This window comes from Myotis brandtii, unplaced genomic scaffold (genome assembly GCF_000412655.1).
Source record: "Myotis brandtii unplaced genomic scaffold, ASM41265v1 scaffold215, whole genome shotgun sequence".
Taxonomy (NCBI): Eukaryota; Metazoa; Chordata; class Mammalia; order Chiroptera; family Vespertilionidae; genus Myotis; species Myotis brandtii.
The window spans coordinates 4,113,112-4,125,066 of NW_005358043.1; the positions used below are offsets into that span (position 1 = coordinate 4,113,112).

Sequence of the window (11,955 nt, forward strand, 5' to 3'; positions counted from 1 at the left end):
GGGATTTATTTACCTTCTATGGCTGTCACTGGAACTGAGAGCCGGCTTTAACTCTGAGGCTCGGCTCCAGCTCTGAGACCTCGGCTGCTGAAAGCAGGTATCTGGTTTGTTTGGCTTCTATAATTGAAACTCTGTTCCAACTCCAGTTCAGCCGGCTGGCTGAAAGCATGGGGATTGTTTTGCTTCTATATTTGCAACATTGTTTCTTATACTGTAAGCTCAGAGCCCAGCAGCGGCAGGGGAACCTTGGCTTCCTCCTTCACTGGAGCAAGCAAGCCTGTTCGCTTCAGCTGCCTGGCTGCCGGCCGCCATCTTGGTTGGCAGTTAATTTGCATATCGCCCTGATTAGCTAATGGGAAGCGTGTCAGAGGTACGGTTAATTACCATGTTTGTCTATTATTAGATAGGATGTCTACTTGTGACTACAGAGAAATTTTAAAAGAGCTCTCATAGAGTAAAGTAACTACCAAATTCCTAGGAACTCGGCTCATTCTAAAGGAGTTAGTTGTGGAGGGAAAAAGTCAGGCTAAGTCTACTCAATTATGTGAATATCAGACTTAAAAGTGGGTACTGTTTTGGTAATTTATTTTCCCCTCTAATGTTGGTAAGAGCAGAAAAATAGGAAATGAAGAAAATTTCGTTTGGAAACAATAGTACCTATAGCAAAAATTTCACATTTAGAAAGTATCATGGCAATACATCATCTAGAGGTGGATATGAAACTTCAAACTTCAAAAGGTTATAGCAAGCATTTTTTAAATGCATAACTAACTTGTCAATACATGTTAAAATCAAACAATTCAAACAAGTAGCTTTTCCTTCAAGCTCTCCAACCCTGACACATGATTTAAAAATACATTCTTCCAAAATTCTTCAAACTCACTAAACTTTTTAAAAAATTGAATACTTTTTTAAAAATTCCTATTTTACATATACTATTAGAAGGAAAACCTATTTATTATCACGGTATCTGCCATAAACTAGGCCGTCTCACTTGGGGCAAGGTACTTAACCTCTCTATCATCAATCTATAAAAATGGAGATAACAGTACCTATGCTCATAAAAATATTGTGAGAATTAGCTGAGTGGATATATGTAAAAGGCTTAACAGAATGCTTAGCACATGCTATACACATTTTAGCTTGTATTTAAAATATTGTTTTCATAAATTATTATGCTTCCATCTTTGCCATTAACTTTGTTAGAGAATATAATCTAGCAATTATATTCTGATTAACATGGCTATACTTCCAAGACTGAAACGTACCTGCCTAAGAAAAATCAGCAGGTATGTCTCATTATGCAATGATATCTTAAATTATATACAGGGGTGGGCAAAAGTAGGTTTACAGTTGTGAGTATGTGAAAGTTTATTCTTATAATTATTTATTTATTATTGTATTATTTATTATTATTATCCTACTTTTGCCCACCCCTGTATAATAGCATAGCAATATTACAAATACAATGTAAGGACACAAATATTTTAATGATAATTTATATATTTTTTCAATTTGTAAACACATTTTGACTAGAAAAGCTTCCAGGAAAAATTGGGGAACACTGGAAAGCTTCATATATTCAATTCAAACTGCACTATGAAACGTATTCTGGTAACAGCCCCCATTTCTATGTCAGCTCTACCACTAAGGCTTTAATACTGAGCGTGTGATGAGAGATGAAACCAAGTGTGAACAACTTTCAGGTCCAATGAGTAGGCTGACTGTTAAAGCTGTCAGGTTCAATTGCATCATTCCACGTTATTCAATGCCCCAAACTGCTCCCTAATTGTTAGGAGCTTAACGTATTCAAAACCATTGTTTAGGCTAATGCTGAAATGCCCTACAATTGAGTTTCTAATAAAGTAGTGGGAGGGATCAAACTATAGTTAAATCACCACTGAACTCATGACTGGACAACAGGACTATATAGACTAGCCAACCAATTCTAAGGTGTTTCCTAATTGGTTAATATCTAATTAATATATCACCTATCTTCTGGGGGAAAATTAAGTCCCTAGTACTACAGTGGTTACTGAAATAACCTAAGAACTGGGAAAGACCTTAGTTAACAGCTGAACCTAAAATGGGTAAAATTGCCCGGCCAGAGCTGCTCAGTGGTAGAGCATCGACCCATGAATGAATCAGGAGATCACCGGTTGATTCCTGGTCAGTTCATATCCCCGGGTTGTGGGCTCAATCCCCAGTACAGGACGTGCAGGAGGCAGCCAATGGTTTTTTTTTCCTCAGCATTGATGTCTCTATCTCTCCCTTCCTTTCTCTGAAATCAATAAAAACACATTTTTAAAAAATAAAATGGGCAAAATTCATGTATCTGTGTTAACATGGAATGAAGAGTTTTAAAGAAAAATGTAATACTATTTTTAGCAAAGGAGGTGCTTCTGTAACAGTTGAAATTAATTATGTCCTATAATATCAGTGTAATAACCATTAATTCCAAAGTACATTACAGTCTGCAAAGTACTTATTTTCATTTGAACTTCCTAACATACATGTATGGCAGGTAGAACACGTATTTAAAGTTTTTATTTTATGTATGAAAAAAAATGATGTCCACAAATTTATAAGACCTGTCCACAGTTACACTAGTGAGTGGCAAAGCTCTTGGAACCCAAGCTTTCTGACTAAAATTTCTGCTAGTTTTCACTGTATGACACAAATGGAAACAGTAAAATTCCTAACAATGCTTTTCAAAAAGATACCTCTTTCTAGTAACATAGAGACCCATGATTGGAAAATTCATTTTTATGTTACAGATTGGTAAACCAGAGAGCAGGCTCAGTAGTCAGATTGCCTTGCTTCCAAACTTAAGTTTCACCACAAACTGGGCATGTGACCTTGTGCAGTTACTTTGACCTTTCCATCATCCAAGTGACGTTACAGAGCACTGATAAAAACTTATTTTGCTCAAAATGTTAACTTCCTTAAAATTATAATCACTATAAATTTACTAGAGGCCCGGCACATGGATTTGTGCACTGGTGGGGTCCCTCGGCTTGGCCTGTGGGGATCGGGCCAAAACCAGCTCTCCGACATCCCCCCGAGAGGTCCCAGATTGCGAGAGGGCGGTTCTCGGGTGACGCATCCTGGAACTGGGTTCACTCCTCTCTGGTTCCGGGTGTGTCCCCTGAGAACCGCAGCTGCCAAGTCATCGCAGCTCAATAGCTCCTGCGTTGAGCGTCTGCCCCCTGGTGGTCATTGCGCGTCATAGCTACCGGTGGGACGGGTGAATGGTCAGACGGTCGCTTAGGCTTTTATATATATACTAGAGGCCTGTTGCACGAAAAGATTCGTGCAATAGGCCTGTGTCCCGGGTGCCGGAGGAAAACCAGTGCCGCTCCGGCCGGAGCCGCCTTCAAGCCTTCGCTGCCCCAGCCAGAGCCGCCTTCAAAGCCCTCGTGGGAGGGCCGGATGGAGGCCGGGCAAATGGCGGATCACCACGGTCCCACCTGCCAGCCCCGGGTAGATTTATTGAAACTTTCATTCTGACCAATCAAGCCAGGTGAATTGGTGGGAAAGTGAACCATTTTCTCAAACAGAATAAAAGTGTCATAATATTAGACACTCATTTGAAAGGAAATTAAGGACTACATCTAAGACAACTCCCCAAAACACACACACACACACGCCAAAGTTATGCTACTAGAAAACAAAATATTCATAATTGAAGTAAAAGTCACAGAAATTTATAAAACATTAGCCACTATATTGTACCTTCAAAATACTTAAATATCTTAATTTACTAAATATCACATAAACCTTGGAAGTTCTTTTATTTAAATTATTTTTAAGTCTATATCCTTTTTATAACAGCAACACAGAGTAAACAATGAACCAGGATTATCTACATGAAGACTGTATCCAAAAGCAAAACCTAGAATGCAGAATATATTAGAATACAAATTTTTTTTCAACATATTCAGCCTTAAATTCTTCTATTAAAGAAATCATCCTTCAAACAAAAGCACTTGAATTCTCCCAAAGACAGAACAGAATGAATGTAGAACTAGGAAACAGAGGGGAATGTGAAAGGCAAGATGGAAAATTAATGGCAGTCCTACAGAAACCAATTTATACCTATACTCATGATACAACAAGAGCATAGCACATCATTAAGAAAATCACATGGACAGTAGTTCTATCTTCCAATAATGTAAAAAGAACTATAATTTAACTATATTGCTGATATGTGAAAGAATAATTATTCTAAAAACAAGTATATTGAATAAAACAATGATTTAACACTGAAGAAAACAAAGCTGAATTATCCAACATATTAACCAGTGAACTGCCACGCATCCAAAACAGAAACCATCCCCACATCTTGTTTTTATTCTATAGACACTTATGGCGTACAAAGGGCTATAAGAGGTTTTTTCAAATCAGGGTCCTGAGCATCAGACACGCTTTCTCCCCCGCACCCTCCCCCCACCCTTAACACACAAAAACATCTCATTTCGTTCCCATTAAAGGCACAAATCTATTCCCAGTTTTAATTTCTGTTAGCTTCCTGATCTTACCTCCCTGACCACTTTGCAGGGAACAATTCTTAAAATAGCAATTAATCTAAACAAGAGGCCTATCTAAAAGCAAGGCCAGAAAGATCAAGAATCATCTCTGGATTCTTCCTGCCGACACCAACCCAGTCACTAAAAATTACAACTTTCATTAAGTTTTTTTGGGGAAAGGAGAGAGGCAAAACATTATTTAAATTTAACATTTCTATTCGCTGATTTACATGTCATGGTTTTCTTAATAACTGTAACAAGACTTCTATAATTACACTTTAAATATTGATCATTTTAATATATCTTATAGCACTGCTCTCTTAACTTTAAATCAACTACCTATAAAAAAAAACCTATATAAAAGGCTAGGATCTGATTATCTAAACACAATGACTTGCGTGAACTGAAAACAAAGAGGGCCTATATGAAAGTAAATCAGAAATAAACTTTTGTCATTTTGAAAAGATTCAATTACCAACTACATCACAATTTTTAACAGTCCTATCTAAACATTCTATTTATTCTAAACATTTTTGTATCCTTTCCCTTGCACACCGCCTAGAAAATTCACATTTTGCACATTCAATACCAATACTATTGTCTCAGGCGGCTAAATTGAAGTAGTTCCGCTCTCAGTTCAACTGAGAGGTCAACCTGCCTCAGTTGCCTGGAGACTGATGGTTGCTACAGCAGCACCAGATAAGCCAGGCTAAATAAGCTGCAGCTTAAAGGCAGAAAGCCTTTACTGCTGGACTGAAACATAGATACAGTTGTCTCAGCATGTAGCTAGCATTTGAGTCTAACTGGCTGATCACATTTATGAGAGACCCATCTTATTGAAACATGGAAAGAGGATAAACACTAAAGATTTTAATTGGACTGAATCCTGGATTACTTGGAACTGTGATTTCTTTGTTCTTTAGTTGTGTCATATGTTAAGTGGAATTTCCCTCAAGCTATAAATTTCTCTTTACCACCACTTCCCCCATCAACCTCCCTAATGCCAACCCCTAAAACCACAAACATAATGAATAAGAAGAAATGAGATTTTTGCTTAAATCAACCTGGAATTAACCAGAGAGTAATTAAAACAGACTTTATAAAGAAAGAAAAATGCAGTGAAAATGTTCCTGTGACACTTTATCCAAGAATATAAAGCTATCAACAGCATATGGCTACACTCAATTAAAATTAAAAGAGATAAAATAAAAACATAAAGCTATTCATCTTTTCAACCTGTCTATCTCCAAGTCCCTATTATTATGGCTACTTCACTAAGGCTAGTGAAATACCCTAAAGAAGAACTCTCCTAAACCAGTCAAACTCCACTTATTCAGGTTAAGAGGCTCACCAAATAGTTAACTTTCATTTTCAAAGATAATACCACTAATTATGCCATTGATTTTCTGTGACTAACTGTCTGTTGTTTATTCTAATATGTAACCTAATTATAATGGTGATTGTTTATACTGCACCATTACATACTTTAAAAATAACAATGCTGTGCTTTGATGTACAGCCTACAGAAAATACTAGAAAAGTATATACATTCTAAAGGCCCATACAATGGAAATTATGAAGACATACATAAAGCATAAGTTTATAGCAAGTTACAAATAACTATTTAGTTATTTGCAATTAGACATTTATCACTGTTTTCTCAAAATGTTAACACTCTTACTTCTAGAGCTTTGTATAAAATAAAAGTAAAATAATAAAGAATTTCAAATAAATAAATATTTTATATACTTTAGGAATTTTAATATATTACCTTTAGGGAAATGTGGGGGTAAGAGTGGGCTGGAGAAGGGGTGTGTATGTATGTGTGTGTGTACATAGCTTTGCGCATTTGTTGTCCTTTTTAAGTAATTCAAGATCATGATTTTTCTGATTTGACTCTTGCTTTTAAAGCATTCCTGTAGACTAGATCACCTATCAAATTACAGATCAAAAGTGGAGGAAAAGCATAAATAAATAAAAAACCAACAGCATAGTCACCATTATTTACAGTATTTATGAACATTCCTTCTCTGCCACTAGGAGGAAAGTCATATTGTACTTAAAGGGATCATTCACTCTTTATTCTATATTCACTTTTTATTCTATATTCTCCTACACTGGTTTTTAAAAACTTAGAAGATATTCATACATTATTTGTGTGGGTTTTAAAATTATAAATTTAATTCCACAAGTCCAAAATTGGTTCATAGTTCTTTTAAAAAGTCCAACTTTCTAAAAGAAATAATAAAAGCACCCTCCAAATTACTATTTTACATCATTAGAAAAAATTTAGAAACTCAGAAAATAATCAGTTGGTGCCAACATTTGTCTTCTCTCATGATTATCATGTAAAAATGTCTATGATTTCCACTAACATGTCAATACAAATTGAGAAGATACTCTATAAATTCCTATAGGAAGCCCTATCTCATTTCTCTCTCCTCCAATAAAACTCACTTTCAAAACTGATAAACCATCTTCATGTTATTTTATAATGTACCTGAGTTGTAGCAACAGTAGGGGTTGCAGATGATGCCACTGATGGAGACAGAGCTCCCACTTGTTGCAAATGCCCAGAAGACTGCTGAGGTAAATGAGAACTGGAGACAGGAGTACTAGATCCTGAGCCAGATACTAGATTTGGAAATGATACTGCTACATCATTGCTGTTATAAATACCTGAAAGAAAAGAAATATTTTACAACTTAGTGGTGAAATTTGTCACTGACACACATTAATCAATAAGTTAGAATACCCACATTTCCTTCTGATCCCTCCTCCAATGACAAATTTTATTGGTGATGGCGGTAAAAAAAAAAAAAAAAGTACCAGTAACTAAATACATACTGATTTTTCATAAAACATTTTTTAAAAGAGCCTAAGTCTATATATATGTATATATATGTGTATATATGTATATATGTGTGTGTGTGTGTGTGTGTGTACATATAACACACACACACACACACACACACACATACATATACATAATGGCTTTGGCAATAGGGATCACATCAGGAATTGCTTTGTAAAAGAGCAATGAAATGTTTCTTAAGTAGAAGAACAAAGCTATTAGAGTTGCATAAAAAGTACTTGGTCAGCCTTTCAAAATGCAGATACTAAGGCCCCAGAACTCATGATTGAGAGGAGGTGAAATGGGAAAAGACTTTGTTTTAAAAAGGTCACCCATGCTAAAATGTAGAAAATAAAATGGAGCAGGACTAGACTTGAGATTCAAAGGCCAATTAAGAGCTGATGACATTGTGGGGCACAGCTGTGAGGATAAAGAACAGGTGGATTCTAGGAATATTCAGGAGGTAGAATAGATAGGGCTTGGACTGACTAAATGGGGTGCAAAGGTGGGAGTAGGGGTGGAGGGGGGACAGAGGATTAGGGGATAATCATGACAGTGGACTACTGGGTGGTGGTAACAGTCTCTTCAAGGAACAAAGAACACAGTGGTATCATGGTAAAAGCTAGAAAGGAAGGGGAAATGAGACTGGAAGCAAGTTATTCTCAAAAAGTGGATGGGAAGAGGAGGAAAAATGAAAAAAAAATATTAAAGAGAAAACACGGAGTTATTGGGGGAAAAAGTGGTTTGTTTTTTGGTGTGTGTGTGTGTGTGTGTGTGTGTGTGTGTGTGTGTGTGTGTGTGTGTTTTAAGATGGGAGATCATGGCTCTGGCTGGGTAGTTCAGTTGGTTAGAGCATTGTCCCGAAAGGTCCAGGTTGTGGATTCAATCCCGATCAAGGCATATACAAAGAATCAACCAATGAATGCATAAATAAGTGGAACAACAAATTGATGTTTCTCTTTCACTTTAAAAATCAATTTAAAAAAAAAAGATGGGAGATCATGGTCATATGCTGAAATAGAGGATCTTTGCAGATAAAAGTAAGAGATGGGATCATCTATAAATCAGTGGGGTTCTCAATGAGGGGTGATTTTGCTCCACAGAAGACATATGACAATGCTTGGAGACATTTTTGGCTGTCAAAGCCAGGGAGTGCTACCCGTATCTAGTATGTAGAGGCAATGGATGCTGCTAAACCTCTTAGAATGCCTAGGACAACTTTTCCCAACTAAGAATTATCTGGTCCATAGTGTCAATAGTGCGGAAATTGAGAAATCCTGTTATAAATTCTTGGGAGTGTGGGAAGAAATAAGATCCTAAGAACTTGACAGTGTAACAAGAAGAAAGCAGGAAAAAAATGAACATTAAGTGAACTACAGTAAAAAAAAAATCTTTTTGAGAAACTATAGCCCTTGAAGGCAACAACAGTTATTATATCAATAGTACAATTTACTTTGTTCTAAAGAACATAAATATTATTGATTCATAATTTTTTAAAAAAGCACCTACAGTCTTTAAACAAGGGGAATAAAAGAATTGGGACATTATAAAGTCTTTACAACTATAATTGAGGTTCCTAAGATATCTACAATTTCTCCAGAAAAAAAAAAAGAACACCCATAATTTATTCATTCAACAAATGCATCTATTACGCAAACACCTGAGAGCCCGCTGTTTGCCAGACATTATTCTAAGCCCTGGAGATACAAAGCCATTCAAGGTATGTGGTCTTCTCCTTCAAGAAGCTTAATGAAGGGAGGGAGGGGTTAAAGGGGGAGAAGGAGAGATCATTTCATAAGACTGTGAAGAGTGATAGGAACATCCTCAGGGGACTATGAGTGCATATAAAGGGGAATCTAACCCAGACTTAGGGCAGAGAGGGTGGGGTGGAGGTGGGAGGTCAAAAAAACTCACTGGTAAAAGCTAATTTCCAAAGGAGCTATATATAGAACAGAGGCAGAGGGTGGTGTGAGGAAGAAACACATATCAGAGAGCAGGGTAAATTCTAACAACTTATAAGGACCATCTGTATAGGCAAAGCAAGAAATGAGAAAAAAGAAGCAGGAAATAGATTAAGAACATTACAAGTTAAAATGTAAAAAGTTAAACATTTTAGAGACAATAGGAAACTACTGAAGATTGTAAACAGAAGCTTGATGTGATCAGATTGGTGTATAAGGAAAACATCAATCACTGGCACACACAAAGAATAGATTGGGAATGATATTTAAATAAACACTAAGAAAGCATTAAGGATTGCTACAATAATATTGCTGAGCAAAAAATAGGAACTAAGGTAACAGCAGTAACGAGCTATTACAAAGTCAAAGTTCAGAGGACTGGTAACTAATTAGACCTGAAGAAGAAAAAAAAGGGAAGACTCAGGAATGACTCTGAAGCACCAGTAAAGTAGACATGAGGGTGGTGATACCAGTCACTGAAGTAGGAGTAACAATGGAGAATATCCTGCATTTGATTACTATATGTAGGTAGGTCACTAACATAATACCCCAATGAGGTAAATATCACTTCCATTTTACATATGAGCAAACATTATAGAAATAACTTGTGCTGTTTGAGCTCCAGCTGAAGGAGAAGATTTCTATACCATGGCTCATACAAAGCAAATTGTCTGCAAATCAACCAGTGGTAAAGCACAAGGAAGCAACTGACTACAAAAGCTGCTCCCAAGGTGCACCCTCTACTGGAGGGGTGAAGAAACCTCATGTTATAGGCCTGGTACAGTAGCACTCTGAAATTAAATGTTATCAGAAGTCCATTGAATTTCTGATTTGCAAACTTCCCTTCCCGCATCTGGTGCAAGAAATTGCACAAGATTTCAAAAACAGATCTGCGCTTTCAGGGTGCAGCTATTGGTGCTTTGCAGGAAGTAAATAAAGCCTGTCTGGTTGGCCTTTTTGAATACATCAACAATTATGCCAACAAAAGACATCCAACTGGCATGCCACATATGTAGGGAATGGGCTTAAGAATCCACTATGGCCCTGGCCAGTTTGGCTCAGTGGATAGAGCCTCGGCCTGTGGACTGAAAGGTACCGGGTTCGATTCCAGCCAAGGGCACATGCCCAGGTTGCAGGCTTGATCCCCAGTAGGGGGCGTGCGGAAAGCAGCCAATCAATGATTCTCTCTTATCATTGATGTTTCTATCTCTTCCTCCTTCTCTCTTAAATCAATAAATATATTTTTTTAAAAAAAAGAATCCACTATGATGGGAAGCATTTCATTCTTTAAAAAAAAAAAAATCATCCTAGCTGGTTTGGCTCAGTGGATAGAGAGAGCATCGGCCTACAGACTGAAGGGTCCCGGATTCAATTTGGGTCAAGGGCAGATACCTTGTACCTTGGTGCAGGCTCCTGGCCATGGTCAGGGCACATGTGGGAGGCAGCCAATCAATGTATCTCTCCTACATCAGTGTTGCTCTCTCTTTCTCTCCCTCTCTCCCTCCCTCCCTCTCCCTCTCCCTCTCCCTTTCACTCTCTCTAAAAATCAATGGCAAAATATCTTTGGGTGAGGATTAAAAAAAAATAAATTAAAAAAATTGGAAACCAAGATGGTGGCATAGGTAAACACCGGAGATTGCTGCCTCGCACAACCACTTCAAGAATACAACTAAAAGACAGAACGGGCATCATCCAGAACCACAGGAAGGCTGGCAGAGTGGAAATTCTACAACTAGGACGCAGAAAGGGCTGGCAGCTGAGGACATGGTTGGCTTTTTCAATCAGGAGGGAGTCTCAAACTCCCGACTGCTCTGAACTCCAGTTCCGGGCGAGTCTCTGGGGACCCTGACTGATACGGGGAGAGGCTAGACTGTCTGGCATCATTCGCATCTCCAGGGCAGCTTTCTCTCAGAGGTGCTTGCAGTGATTACCCGGACACTGAGACTCGGGGCCTCTTAGGGAAGGACTGACGATCAGCCATAGCTGTTTGCTCCGCCCTATTGATCCCCTGGGACCCCGCCCCACCCAAGCTGTGCACCTGAGCACTGGCAATCTGAAAATTACCTAACAAACTTGCAGCTAGCCCAAGGCCACAGGGCAACTTGCATTCCTTCACAGCTTCACAGCTGCTGGGTAGCCTCAGGCAGAGGCTAGATTAGCACCTCCTGAAAGATCCAGGAGCCAGTATACCCGGTGGTCAGAGTGGGACCATCCAGATTGCAACCCCTCGGACCCATAAGGGGCACACTCAGGGGGCAGACTCAGTGAGCACCAAAGCCCCACTGAAGCAAGTCTTGCCCCAGAAGGGTATCTTCAGCACAGAAGTTCTCCCACTGCAGACACAGCTGATTCTCACAGCCAATTGGCCTGGAGGTCAATTCCTCCCAGTGATACCTACAACAACCAAGTATTAACTACAACAAGACTGTGCACACAGCCCACAAGGGGGTGCACCAAGAGTGTCCACCTCAGGTAATTGGGGAGGCTGAGCCACTGGGCCCTATAAGACACCTAGCACAGAAAGCCACTCCATCAACACAGGGAAGCACAAAAAATGCGGAGACAAAGAAATAGGACACAAATGACAGAAATGGAGGAAAGCAAACGACTG

At 38.5% G+C, this 11,955-nt stretch overlaps 1 protein-coding gene across 10 annotated transcripts in view; it reads right to left on the reverse strand.

Moving 5' to 3' along the window:
• MLLT10 (myeloid/lymphoid or mixed-lineage leukemia; translocated to, 10) overlaps window positions 1–11,955 on the reverse strand; it is a 224,038-nt gene that overhangs the window by 37,099 nt on the left and 174,984 nt on the right. For all 10 annotated transcript variants that reach the window (XM_014539374.1, XM_014539373.1, XM_014539368.1 and 7 more), the window contains one exon: window positions 7,030–7,208. In XM_014539374.1, the coding sequence (XP_014394860.1) occupies window positions 7,030–7,208 (179 nt within the window). The remainder of the gene's footprint in view (window positions 1–7,029; window positions 7,209–11,955) is intronic.